The sequence below is a fragment of the Pelophylax lessonae genome (genome assembly GCF_965119305.1).
Source record: "Pelophylax lessonae genome assembly, chromosome: 5".
Classification (NCBI taxonomy): Eukaryota; Metazoa; Chordata; class Amphibia; order Anura; family Ranidae; genus Pelophylax; species Pelophylax lessonae.
The window spans coordinates 28,415,479-28,429,740 of record NC_138772.1 but is presented as its reverse complement, the minus strand read 5'-3'; the positions used below and the strand labels follow the sequence as shown (position 1 = coordinate 28,429,740).

At 47.6% G+C, this 14,262-nt stretch overlaps 1 protein-coding gene across 1 annotated transcript in view; it reads right to left on the bottom strand.

Annotated features, from left to right (window-relative positions):
• The window catches only part of CCDC13 (coiled-coil domain containing 13), an 80,787-nt gene that overhangs the window by 64,933 nt on the left and 1,592 nt on the right, over nt 1–14,262 (bottom strand). The window contains exons 2-4 of the mRNA XM_082257623.1: nt 11,356–11,567; nt 4,793–4,941; nt 3,202–3,344 (exon numbers count right to left, since the gene is read on the bottom strand). Of these exons, the coding sequence (XP_082113749.1) occupies nt 3,202–3,344; nt 4,793–4,941; nt 11,356–11,561 (498 nt within the window). The 5' untranslated portion in view covers nt 11,562–11,567. The remainder of the gene's footprint in view (nt 1–3,201; nt 3,345–4,792; nt 4,942–11,355; nt 11,568–14,262) is intronic.

Below are 14,262 nucleotides of genomic sequence, written 5' to 3'. Positions count from 1 at the left end.
TCATGTAAAAGTAGTTGTAAACCCTTATATACAGTGCATCCGGAAAGTATTCACAACGCTTCACTTTTTCCACATTTTGTTATGTTACAGCCTTATTCCAAAATGAATTAAATTCATTCTTTTCCTCAAAATTCTACAAACAATCCCCCATAATGACAACATGAAAGAAGTTTGTTTGAAATCTTTGCAAATTTCTTAACAATAAAAAATGAAAAAATTCCCATGTACAGAAGTATCACAGCCTTTGCTCAATACTTTGGTGAAGCACCTTTGTCACCAATTACAGCCTCAAGTCTTTTTGAGTATGATGCTACAAGCTCGGCACACCTATTTTTGGGCAGTTTCTCCCATTCTTCTTTGCAGGACCTCTCAAGCTCCATCAGGTTGGATGGGGAGGGTTGGTGCACAGCCATTTTCAGATCTCTCCAGAGATTTTTATTCGGGTTCAAGTCTGGGCTCTGGCTGGGCCACTCAAGGACATTCACAGAGTAGTCCTGTAGCCACTCCTTTGTTATCTTGGCTGTGTGCTTAGGGTCGTTGTCCTGTTGGAAGATGAACCTTCACCCCAGTCTGCCCAGAGCGCTCTGGAGTAGGTTTTCATCAAGAACGTCTCTGTACATTGCTGCATTCATCTTTCCCTCGATCCTGACTAGTCTCCCAGTTCCTGCCGCTAAAAAAAAAAAAAAACCCACAGCATGGTGCTGCCACCACCATGCTTCACTGTAGGGATGGTATTGGCCAGGTAATGAGCAGGGCCGGGTTTCCTCCAGACATGACACTTGCCATTTAGGCCAAAGAGTTCAATCTTTTTTTCATCAGACCAGAGATTTTTGTTTCCCATGGTCTAAGAGTCCTTCACATGTCTTTTGGCAAACTCCAGTCGGGCTGTCATGTGCCTTTTACTGAGGAGTGGCTTCCGTCTGACCACTCTACCATACAGGCCTGATTGGTGGAGTGCTGCAGAGATGGTTCTTCTGGAAGGTTCTCATCTCTCCACACAGAAACACTGGAGCTCTGTCAGAGTGACGGTCGGGTTCCTCATCACCTCCGTGGCTAAGGCCCTTCTCCTCCGATCGTTCAGTTTGGCTAGGAAGCCCCCTCTAGGAAGAGTTCTGGTGGTTCCAAACTTCTTCCATTTATGGATAATGGAGGCCACTGTGCTCATTGGGACCTTCAATAATGCAGAATATTTTCTGTACCCTTCCCCAGATCTGTGCCTCCATACAATCCTGTCTCGGAGGTCTACAGACAATTCCTTGGACTTCATGGCTTGGTTTGTGCTCTGACATGCACTGTTAAACTTTTATAGGACATTATATAGACAGGTGTGTGTCTTTCCAAATCATGTCCAATCAACTTAATTTACCACAGGTGGACTCCATCAAGTTGCAGAAACATCTCAAGGTTGATCAGTGAAAACAGGATGCACCTGAGTTCAATTTTGAGTGTCATGGCAAAGGGTGTGAATACTTATGTACATGGGATTCTTTTATTTTTAATAAATTTGCAAGGATTTTTTCACGCTGTCATTATGGGGGATTGTTTGCAGAATTTTGAGGAAAATAATCCATTTTAAGCATTTTGGAATAAGGCCGTAACATAACAAAATGTGGAAAAAGTGAAGCGCTGGGAGTACTTTTCAGAAGCTCTGTATACCCAGTGACATGACTGGCTTCAAGTGATACACAGAGAGGAAACAAATCCTCCTACATAAGTTGTACCGGTTCATCAACAGCCATCTTTCTCCTACATCCATTCAAAGTGTAGAATTTACACTGGATCTCTCAGCCCTGAAAAGCAGGGGGAATGGAGCTGAAGTTACATCAGTGAGGAGAGCTCTTAGAGCTGATTGGAGGAAAGGGACACCCCCCCCCTTTTCACAACACACAGGAACAGACCTGAGGCCATCTTTCACAGGCTGTGCCCTCCCCTGTCACCATTTTTCTCTTGGTGTCAGGAAAACATGTCAGAAATGATTCATGCTGATAGCAGAGGAAGGAGGCAACAGACAAAAAGGACATTTAGTACTCTGGATTGAGACAAGTACATACTTTAGAGGGATATGCTTTGTTCATATTTCATGTCTGAAATTTTCAATCACTTAAACATAATAAATTAATTAGTTATTGTTAACCCCTTGCCAACTGCTACACGACTATTTACTGAGGCAGTCAGTCTCTCCTGGGCAAAGTGACGTACCGGTACATCGCTCGCCCACGAGCCTGTAGGGGGCGAGCACACGCCGCCGCCGGCGCGCTCCCGCTCCCCGCTCGTTTCCTGCCTAGGCAGCGCGTGTGACCGGCGGCTACGATGTCCGCCGGCCACTCGCGATCTCAGGAGAGGGAGAAAGACAGACGGCTGATGTAAACACAGCCGTCTGTCATTCTCCCTTAGATCATCACTATGCGATCCTGCTATGTAGGATCGTATGTCTCTGTGATTACATCACTAGCCACGCCCCCTAACAGTTAGAATCACGCCCCTAGGGACACACTTAACCCCTTGATCACCAATAAAGTTAACCCCTTCACTGCCAGTGTCATTTTTACAGTAACAGTGCATATGTATAGCACTGATTACTGTAGTAATGTCACTGGTACCCCCAAAAATGTCAGTCAGGGGTCTGATCTGTCCGCCACAATGTCGCAGTCCCGCAAAAAAAATTGCAGATTGCCGCCATTACTAATTAAAAAACAAAACAGTAAAAATGACATAAATCATTCCCGTAGTTAGTAAACGCAATAACTTTTGCGCAAACCAATCAAAATAAGCTTATTGCGATTTTTTTTACCAAAAATATGTAGCAGAAAACAAATTGGCCTAAAATGTTAAAAAATATATTTTTTACATTTTTTTGAGAATTTCATATAAAAAAATGTGACATTGTTATTTGTTCAAAATTGTCGCTCTTTTTTTGTTTATTAAAAAAAAAAAAATCGCACAGGTGACCAAATACCACCAAAAGAAAGTTCTGTTTGTGGGAAAAAAAAGGACGTCAATTTCATTTAGGTACAGTGTCGCACGACTGCGCAATTGTCAGTTAAAGTCACGCAGTGCCGAATCGCAAAATAGGGCCTGGTCTTTGAGCAGCCAAATCCTTGGGTCTTAAGTGGTTAATAAATATATAACTGGAATAAATAGTGGCTTTTTTTGCATCTGATTTAATCCAGAAGCACCATAAGACCCTGAGCAGGTTGTTACCTCTCTCTCCAGCTCTTTTACTTTGTTATTCAGCTGTTTCGCTTTCGTCTTTTCGCTCTCCAGCTCAGCGCTGAGCTCCCGATTCTTTTTGGACAATTCCACAATTTTTGTTGCTGCAACATCTCCTGCTATCCCAGCGGTTCCTGAGGGAAGACACAACACAGTGGGGATGATTATGGTACATTAAGATTATTTTGTATGCTGCAGCTTTGTCCCATGTTGACTCTAAGCTTGAGAACTGAGCGATCACATGACTGCTGATCACTCAGTTCTCAGTCTTTACGGAGCACGAAGGGGTGACTGTCAGTCACTGCCCTCGGCTATGACCCTCCGGCACTTACTGGAGTGCTGGGCTGTGGAGGGGGCGGGAGCAGCTGTCAATCAGGCAGCTCAGGGGCTGACTGGCAACTTTCGGCCCAGGGGGAGAGTACAAATCAGAGGCCCATGGTGCAGTGACTCGTCCCCCCCCTCCCACTCTCCTTCTTCCAAGCCTCCTCCTGACCCCCATTCTAGGCTGAAGCTTGGCTCCAGGTACTCTCTACTAACCGGCGGAATCCGGGTTCCCGACCTGGCCATCAGCAGTTGGGGGGAGCTGGGACAGCTCAGTCGGGGCTGCCTGGAGGAGGAGAGTTTCCAGTGTGGCATGGAAATTACCTCTGCTTAGACACAGTTTACACCATCCATGCTGGGGGGGGGGGGGGGGTGAGGCCTGCGCTCTGTCTTTGTCTTCATCCCGCACTCAGTAGGTCAGCAGTGGGGAGATTTTACTTCTCTTTACCAGGAATCCTTTAGGCATGTCTGTGGCAAAAGCGGTGAAGCCTTTTTAGGAGGCATCAAAGAGCCTGGGGGGCAATTGCCCCCCTGGCCCAGTCCTCCCCTGTATGGGTATGTGTTTCTTACTGCAGAAGAGACATGCTGTGTCTCTTCTGCAATAAAGAGCTGCCTAATCACAGTTTTAAAAATGTTAGCTTTAGGTCTTCTTTAAAACACCCAGTGGCTGGCAGGGTGAAAATGCACATCTAAATGGATGCCAGGGATGTGTTCTTTGGCCCAGTCCTCCCCTGTATGGGTATGTGTTTCTTACTGCAGAAGAGACATGCTGTGTCTCTTCTGCAATAAAGAGCTGCCTACACACAGTTTTAAAAATGTTAGCTTTAGTTCTGCTTTAAAACACCCAGTGGCTGGCAGGGTGTTCATGCACATCTAAATGGATGCCAGGGATGTGTTCTTTCACATAACGCTTTTGAAAGAAGTTCTGAAGCAGAGTGCTGTGACATTTACAGGAGCCTGCTGGCCTCTCCCAGCAAACTCAATGACCTGCATACAGGCCCAAGGATGAGATCTCTGGGTCTCAAAAGAGGTATTTCTTGAAAAAAAAAAAAAAAAGATCTAACTGGAAAATGTTTAATTGATTATTATATAGGCATGCATTACATTTCAGCTTTAAATTGCAGTGCTGCTCGCAGCTATTGCCCAATTAAAATGTACTTGCACATGCTTTATTTTTGCAGATAATTTCCGTTACCGTAACAATAGGATATATTTTTCTATACTGACTAAGCTATATATACTTCATATGGTTGGTAATTACCGGCCAGTGCCACCTTGTCGTCTTCTACTTTCCTCCTGAGGTGTCGAATCTCAAACTCTTTTTCTTTCAGAAGTTTGTGTAATCGTCCGTTTTCATCCTGCAGTTCTCGTAACTGTCCCTGCAACTGTTCGTTCTCATCCTCCAGGAGCCTGTCCCAAGGGAAGAACTCTGCCATTAAATCACCAGCAACAGTAAAATGTCTTCCTAGTTACTGCTCAGAGCCATGAAGGATTTTCCCATCGTAAATGTATCTCCCTGTCCCTCTGCTCTCTCCATCTGTCAGCATGTTCTTTGTTAGCAGATAAGCATTGCAGTACAGCCGATTGGCTCCTTGTGCTGCTACTCCTTCTCCTAGTCTGCCCTCTGTTGTACAAGAGATTGCCAGAGGCTCATACCAGGTATCAGTGGCGGCTGGTGCTCCATCAGTTGGTGGGGGGCGACTTGTACAACAGAGGGCAGACTAGGAGGAGGAGTAGCATCACTCCAGCCTGCACCACCATATCCCCCCGTGCCAGTTTACTTACCTTGCTCCGTGGGACTGACAGGCAGTGGCAGTGACGGCTTCCCCCTCAGTCTCCATGTTCCCTCTCGGTGGCCGTCTCCTCCCTCCTTCTTGGCCAATAGGATACCTTCTCCTTTCAGCCAATCGGGAAACAAGTCTCAGGACCCGCTTCTTGATTGGCCGGGACGAGAATCAGTATGACAATAGCGAATATTAATTCGCTATTGTCACACAAGTGGGTGGGCTCAGGGCGCAGTGCTCCACACCCCGAGCCCACCCTTTTTTGAAGCCTATTAGAGCCTCTGGCTGTAATCACGTGCTTACAAAAAAAAACCCCATTGGAATCCATGCGTCCGGCGCCCTGCATGTAGATTAGGGGGTCGGACACATGGATGGGGGGGCGGCGCCCCTGCGCCAGTAATGGACGGGCCGCCACTGCCAGGTATGAATTTGGTACTTACATGCTTGCATGTGAGAAAAGACATTTCATGAAATTCTTTATCCACTTTAACACCGGGCCAATTCTGACACTTCTCATATACCATATTTATTGCCATATAACACGCACTTTTTCCTCCTGAAAATGGAGTGCAAAACACGTTCATCTAACCAGAGGCCTAACTAGAACCTTCAGGGCCCCGGTGCATGACACCATAAAGGACCCCCGGACCCCTGGCCGGGGCCCTTCCCTTTAAGCCTGGGGCTCTTCCTACTGATCCTGGGGCCCTTTACTCTCCTTGTGGGGCCCTTTATTACGGTCCCGCAGTGGGACCCTTTCACAAGTTCTGCAGTGGGCCCCCTTCCTGCCATCTTGAGGCCTCCCCACAGTGATGGAATGCCAGGGCCCGGTGTCAAGTGTGACCTTTGCGATCCTGGAAGTTCACCCACTGGTGTCAGTAGATTTTATTTTTTGGAATTTTAATTGTATTATTTTCTTTATTATTTTATTTAATTTTTTTACAATGTGACTGACTATGACTCTGACTATTCAGAAAAGGAAGGAGCTGGTAAATTACATATTTACCGACCCCTTCCTGGATCTCTATTGTGACACATCCCCTGCAGCAGCCGGCAGGATAGGGGAGGGAGCACAGTGGGGGGGGGGGGGGGGCAGCACAGTGGGGGGGGGGGGGCAGAGGAGCACACAGGGGCCCAGAGACAGCAGAACACAAGTGAACTGGATAGGAGGAGTGGCGGGGGCAGCATACAGAGGAACCAATCTCCTCCATTTTCCTACAGCAGCTACAGGAGGAGAAAGGAGGACAGTGATTTCTCTACATGCTGCCCCCCCCCTCCTATCCAGGTGTACAGGGGAGCATGGGGCCCGGTTGCAATTGCAGCCCCTGCAACCCCTGTAGTTACGCCCCTGCATCTAATCACTGCGTCTGAACACGGAGTTTTGCTGTATTTTATGATGGTATGTCTACTGAATTCCTACTTGATGTAAGGGCAAGATTCCTTTATAATAAATACTTAAATGGTTTTACACTATGTGGAGAATTCTTTTATTTTCATGACGATTGACCAACTTAACCACTTCCCGACCGCCGCAAAGTGACGTAAATATACGTCACTAGCCTGTGAGGCTCTGGGGAGCGAGCGTGCGCCGCCGGCGGCGTACTCCCGCACGGTCACGGACCCCCCCCGCGCGTGTGACCGGCGGACCCGATGTCCGCCGGTCACTCTGCGATCGTCGGGGGAGAGGGAGAAAGGAAGGCAGCTTGTGTAAACAAGCTGCCTGTCATTCTCCCCTGTGTAGAAACACTGATCATACGGTTCTACTATGTAGGACCGTTGATCAGTGTTCCTACAGCTAAACAGACAGCCAATCACAGTTAGAATCACGCCCCTAGGGACACACACAGCCCCTCCCTCTCAAATAAAGTTAACCCCTTCACTGCCAGTGTATTTTTACAGTAACAGTGCATATATATAGCACTGATTACTGTAGAAATTTCACTGGTAACCCCAAAAGTGTCAAAAATGTCAGTCAAGGGTCCGATCTGTCCGCCACAATGTCGCAAAAAAAAAAAAAAAAAATCACAGATCGCCGCCATTACTCGTTAAAAAAAAACAACAAAAATGACAAAAATCTTTCCCTTTGTTAGTAAACGCAATAACTTTTGCGCAAACCAATCAAAATACACTTTTTGCGATTTTTTTTTTTTTACCAAAAATATGTAGCAGAAAACAAATTGGCCGAAAATGTTAAAAAATTTGATTTTTACATTTTTTTTGGGGGGAAATTTTATATAAAAAAAATGTGAAAAATATTATTATTTTTGCAAAATTGACGCTGTTTTTTTGTTTATAGCGCATGATCAAAAAATCGCACAGGTGATCAAATACCACCAAAAGAAAGCTCTGTTTGTGGAAAAAAAAGGACGTCAAATTCGTTTAGGTACAGCGTCGCACGACCGCGCAATTGTCCGTTAAAGTCACGCAGTGCCGAATCGCAAAATACCCCCTGGTCAGGAAGGGGGTAAAATCTTCCGGGGCTTAAGTGGTTAATGAGAGAGAAGTTACACCGAGATTGATGTGGGATCGTATGTTGGACCTCCCATACAGTAATTAGTATGGGAGAAGCTCCTTCTCCTGATGCCCATCTGAATCAATGTTAATAGCGTGTCCATACTATCTGGTAAGCGCATTTAAATCTTTATATCGGAGGCGGCTTACACAGCGGGGTGATTTCTTGGATCAAAAAGGTTTTTCTTCTATCAGTATTGAAGTCTAATTCACGTAAGTTTTTTTCTATTTATAATTTATGGACATTTTCTTTATTGATGTCACACATGGATTTTTTTCAAATTTTTTTTTTCACTTTGCTAATTCATATACACTGTATAGGTCAATGGTTCTCGACTCCGGTCCTCAGGGCACACTAACAGGCCAGATTTTGGGTCCTTTCACACGGTTCGCCTCCGTAGGTGGATCCGTGCTGCTCAGCAGGGGATCTTTAACACAGATCCCCACTGAGCAGGAAGGTGACAGCTCCCTCTCCACTCTGTGTGCGGAGAGGGAGGAGTCAGAGCCCCATGCATCTCTATGGGGGAATCGGATGAAAGCGGACCGCCTGTCCACTCTCATCCGATCCCATCCGCTGGACGGATGGAAAATAGGGTTTCCATCCATCCGGATTTCATGGACAGGATCGGATGAGGATGGCAGCGGGTGTCAGCGGAGATGTCTCCGCTGACATCCGCTGCCCCATAGGGATGTATGGAGCATCCGATCAGATCCGCCTAAAAAACTGACGGGTGGATCAGATCGGATCGGGTTGCCCGTGTGAAAGGACCCTTTAAGGACTCTTTCACACGGACGATCCGATCAGATCAGCCTGTCAGTTTTTTAGGCGGATCTGATCGGATCCTCCATGCAGCTCTATGGGGCAGCGGATGACACCTCCGCTGACACCCGCTGCCATCCGCATCCGATCCTGTCCGGGAAATCTGAACGGATGGAAACCCTATTTTTCCATCCGTTCAGGGATCGGATCGGATCAGACAGGCAGTCCGCTCTCATCCGATCCCCCATAGAGAGCAGCGGGGGCTGTGATACCTCCCTCTCCGCTCTGCAAGCGGAGATGGAGCTGTCATCCGCCGGCTCAGCGGGGATCGGCGGATCGATCCCCGCTGAGCAGCACGGATCTGCCTACGGAGGCGGACCGTGTGAAAGGACCCTTTAAGTATTACCTTGTGGAGATGCAGACTAGAATACTGCAATCACTGAGCAGCAAATGAGATCACCTGGGATGTATTTCAGTTATCTTGCAAACCTGGCCTGTTAGCGGGTCCCGAGGACAGGAGTTGAGAACCACTGCTATAGGTGGTGACACTTTATTTTGTGAATTTTGAATTTGCTTGATACATTACAATATTTATTTGATATCTAGATTCCAACATTGGAATTTTGACACAATGTCACTTTATATTACTGTCTATATATAGCGCAGTACTTGTTAACACTTCTTTCTATTGCACAACGATATGTGGAGTTGTGGTGCTTGCAGCTGCTCAGTTTTGCGGTTATTAGCGCAGTATATTTCAGAGATTATTACCTGAAATTATGCTTAGCCTGAAAAAATAAAATGTATGCAGCCACTACCTCTAAGCTTTACTTTTTTTTGTTTTGTTTTTGGGTTTATTTACACATTATAAAAAGATAATCTGGTAAAGGACTTTGACGGCAGTTTATCTTGTGTCCACAAGATGGTGCTAGAGCTCCACAGACTGATAAATAACTATTTTTCAACTGTTACATCTCATGGCAACTTTATTTAAAGCGGAGTTCTACCCTAAATTTATACTTACCTCCATCTTCTTGCTCCTGGTCACCTGAAAAACAAATGGATAATCGCAATTTTTTTTTTTTTTAACTTACCTTGTTTAGAAGAAAATATACTCACCTTACTTCCTCTTCCTCCCCTCGGCGGCCGCGGCGATTCGTCACTTCCTGGCTTTGCAATGATTCCTGGGAGCTGAACGTCATCGCTCCCAGGAATCAATGCACCTGCACCGGCCCCGACGTCAGTTCCGGTGCAGGCGCAGTCATACCTTGCTAAACAGCTTCTGGGCATGCCCAGAAAATGTGCAGGGATGACGATGCGGCACCGGAAGTGACGGCGGGGCAGGTGCAGTGCATCGTGGGACCGAAGAAGACGGAAGAGGACACAGAAGAGGATCGCGCCGGCTTCAAGCTGCCCACACCTGAGATGGCAGCGCTGGACAATACTTTTTCAAGGTAAGTATTTCTTCTAAAAGGTAAGTGCAACCCGGCACAGATCAGAGGCTATCCATTGTGGAATGTACTAGCCCTGACTGTCCCTGGGGTATTTTTATTAAAGAAAACTTTCCCAGGGTGGAACTCCGCTTTAATTCTGTAGGGCATCCTCGAATGGAAGGTGGAGGAGCGCAAGGTCTCTAACATCCACCAGCACTGTGATGTCATCATGGAGGAGTGGAAGAGGACTCCAGTGGCAACCTGTGAAGCTCTGGTGAACTTCATGCCCAAGAGGGTTAAGGCAGTGCTGGAAAATAATGGTGGCCACACAAAACATTGACACTTTGAGCCCAATTTGGACATTTTCACTTAGGGGTGTACTCACTTTTTTTGCCAGCAGTTTAGACATTAATGGCTGTGTGTTGAGTAATTTTGAGGGGACAGCAAATTTACACTGTTAGAGTCGGTTCACACCACGGCGACTCAAAGTCGCCCCGACTTTGAAGTCACCCATGCAGCACGACTTCATCGTGGCTTGCAAACGACTTCTCATAATAGAAGTCAATGCAAGTTGCTCCGACTTCACCCAAAAGTAGTGCAGGAACCTTTTTCTAAGTTGGAGCGACTTGAGTCGCTCTGATTAGAACGGTTCCATTGCACAGCATGGAGCGCTACTTGTCAGGCGACCAAGTCGCCTGACAAGTCGGAGTAGTGTGAATCGGCTCTTATACAAGCTGTACACTCACTACTTTACATTGTAGCAAAGTGTCATTTCTCCAGTGTTGGCACATGAAAAGATAGAATAAAATATTTACAAAAAATGTGAGGGGTGTACTTACTTCTGTGAGATACTGTATGTGGGGGGGTCTAAATTTTGGAGGGGGGAGGGGAGGATTGTATGTGCTTGGGCCTAGCTTAATTTTTTTTTCCACCTAAATTTTGGAGGGGGGAGGAGCCTAACTTAATTTTTTTTCCACCTTTTTGTTTTATATCAGGTAGGGAACATAAAGTGATGCTTTGTTTGGTGACAGGTTCTTTTTACTGAGACTTCCGGGGTCTAAAACACCCCCCATGTCTCCCCTGGGCTCCAATGAATCGAATGCAGTGCAGATCACATTGCAATATATTCTTTCCCGGGCCATGCTGGCCGGGGACCCAGGTAGTGATGTTAGTAACAAGAAGGAGAGGAGATTGGGCATCCGTCACCTCAGTTCCCTCTTCTCTACCTGGCCGCACCCGCCATGTTGGTTCCCTCAGATGGACAAGCGTAGCTCGGGTTACATTGCGGGGGGGGGGGGGGGGGGGGTGCACGCTCCAGGGGGGTGTCGGGGGACGTCACCTTTTCCCCAGATTGCTGGAGGAGTCCTGGTCCAGTTGGAGATCTAGCCGGTCCTGAACACCGAAGGCGTCGGTTCTGCTCTGCTCCGGCTCGCTCGGCTTCTCCCTCTTCCTCTCCATCAGTCTCTGGAGACGTTTCTGTTGCTGCTCCTGGAGAGCCTTGAACTGCTGCCGCAGGTTTTCATTTATCATGGCGTCCGATTCCATGGTGACCTGGAAGACAAGAAAACCCAACAGAACCTTCATTATATCCGGAGATCCATGGACCACCCAACCCCCGCACTGCTCAGATAGAACCCGTATCACTATGGCTGGGAGTAGGAGATCCCCGGGGAGCAGATCTGGGGGAGATCTCCTGGGTACCTGGGAGTAGGAGATCCCCAGGGAGCAGATCTGGGGGAGATCTCCTGGGTACCTGGGAGTAGGAGATCCCCGGGGAGCAGATCTGGGGGGAGATCTCCTGGGTACCTGGGAGTAGGAGATCCCCAGGGAGCAGATCTGGGGGGAGATCTCCTGGGTACCTGGGAGTAGGAGATCCCCGGGGAGCAGATCTGGGGGGAGATCTCCTGGGTACCTGGGAGTAATAGATCCCTGGGGAGCAGATCTGGGGGGAGATCTCCTGGGTACCTGGGAGTAATAGATCCCCGGGGAGCAGATCTGGGGGGAGATCTCCTGGGTACCTGGGAGTAGGAGATCCCGGGGAGCAGATCTTTGGGGGGGGGGGATCTCCTGGGTCATGGACAGAATAGATTATCATTAATCATTATCCTATTCTATAGAGGAGAAGCTCAGAGACATGTGACCCCATGTGACCCCGGGACCTCCATAACACAGGGGGTTGGGTGTGTTTGGTGGTCTTAAATATTACAGTGATTGGATGTGGGATACAAAGAGGGGGATATTCATGAAGACTTCTACTGGATCCCAGTATAGTGTGCGGATCCCAGTGTAGTGTGCGGATCCCAGTGTAGTGTGCGGATCCCAGTGTAGTGTGCGGATCCCAGTGTAGTGTGCGGATCCCAGTGTAGTGGGCGGATCCCAGTGTAGTGTGCGGATCCCTGTGTAGTGTGCGGATCCCTGTGCGGATCCCTTTGTAGTGTGCGGATCCCTGTGTAGTGTGCGGATCCCTGTGTAGTGTGCGGATCCCTGTGTAGTGTGCGGATCCCAGTGTAGTGGGCGGATCCCAGTGTAGTGGGCGGATCCCAGTGTAGTGGGCGGATCCCTGTGCGGATCCCTTTGTAGTGTGCGGATCCCTGTGTAGTGTGCGGATCCCTGTGTAGTGTGCGGATCCCTGTGTAGTGTGCGGATCCCAGTATAGTGTGCGGATCCCTGTGTAGTGTGCGGATCCCAGTATAGTGTGCGGATCCCTGTGTAGTGTGCAGATCCCAGTATAGTGTGCGGATCCCAGTATAGTGTGCGGATCCCAGTATAGTGTGCGGATCCCAGTATAGTGTGCGGATCCCAGTATAGTGTGCAGATCCCAGTATAGTGTGCGGATCCCAGTATAGTGTGCGGATCCCAGTATAGTGTGCGGATCCCAGTATAGTGTGCGGATCCCAGTATAGTGTGCAGATCCCAGTATAGTGTGCAGATCCCAGTATAGTGTGCAGATCCCAGTATAGTGTGCGGATCCCTGTGTAGTGTGCAGATCCCAGTGTAGTGTGAAGATCCCAGTGTAGTATAGTAGTGGGGATAGTTGGGGGTTGTAGTATAGTAGTGGGGATAGTTGGGGGTTGTAGTATAGTAGTGGGGATAGTTGGGGGTTGTAGTATAGTAGTGGGATAGTTGGGGGTTGTAGTATAGTAGTGGGGATAGTTGGGGGTTGTAGTATAGTAGTGGGATAGTTGGGGGTTGTAGTATAGTAGTGGGGATAGTTGGGGGTTGTAGTATAGTAGTGGGATAGTTGGGGGTTGTAGTATAGTAGTGAGGATAGTTGGGGGTTGTAGTATAGTAGTGAGGATAGTTGGGGGTTGTAGTATAGTAGTGGGGATAGTTGGGGGTTGTAGTACAGTAGTGGGGATAGTTGGGGGTTGTAGTATAGTAGTGGGGATAGTTGGGGGTTGTAGTATAGTAGTGGGGATAGTTGGGGGTTGTAGTATAGTAGTGGGATAGTTGGGGGTTGTAGTATAGTAGTGAGGATAGTTGGGGGTTGTAGTATAGTAGTGAGGATAGTTGGGGGTTGTAGTATAGTAGTGAGGATAGTTGGGGGTTGTAGTATAGTAGTGGGGATAGTTGGGGGTTGTAGTACAGTAGTGGGGATAGTTGGGGGTTGTAGTATAGTAGTGAGGATAGTTGGGGGTTGTGGTATAGTAGTGAGGATAGTTGGGGGTTTTAGTATAGTAGTGGGATAGTTGGGGGTTGTAGTATAGTAGTGGGGATAGTTGGGGGTTGTAGTATAGTAGTGGGGATAGTTGGGGGTTGTAGTATAGCAGTGGGGATAGTTGGGGGTTGTAGTATAGTAGTGAGGATAGTTGAGGGTTGTAGTATAGTAGTGGGGATAGTTGGGGTTGTAGTATAGTAGTGGGGATAGTTGGGGGTTGTAGTATAGTAGTGGGGATAGTTGGGGGTTGTAGTATAGTAGTGGGGATAGTTGGGGGTTGTAGTATAGTAGTGGGGATAGTTGGGGGTTGTAGTATAGTAGTGGGGATAGTTGGGGGTTGTAGTATAGTAGTGGGGATAGTTGGGGGTTGTAGTATAGTAGTGAGGATAGTTGGGGGTTGTAGTATAGTAGTGGGGATAGTTGGAGGTTGTAGTATAGTAGTGGGGTTAGTTGGGGGTTGTAGTATAGTAGGGGGGATAGTTGGGGGTTGTAGTATAGTAGTGAGGATAGTTGGGGGTTGTAGTATAGTAGTGAGGATAGTTGGGGGTTGTAGTATAGTAGTGGGGATAGTTGGAGGTTGTAGTATAG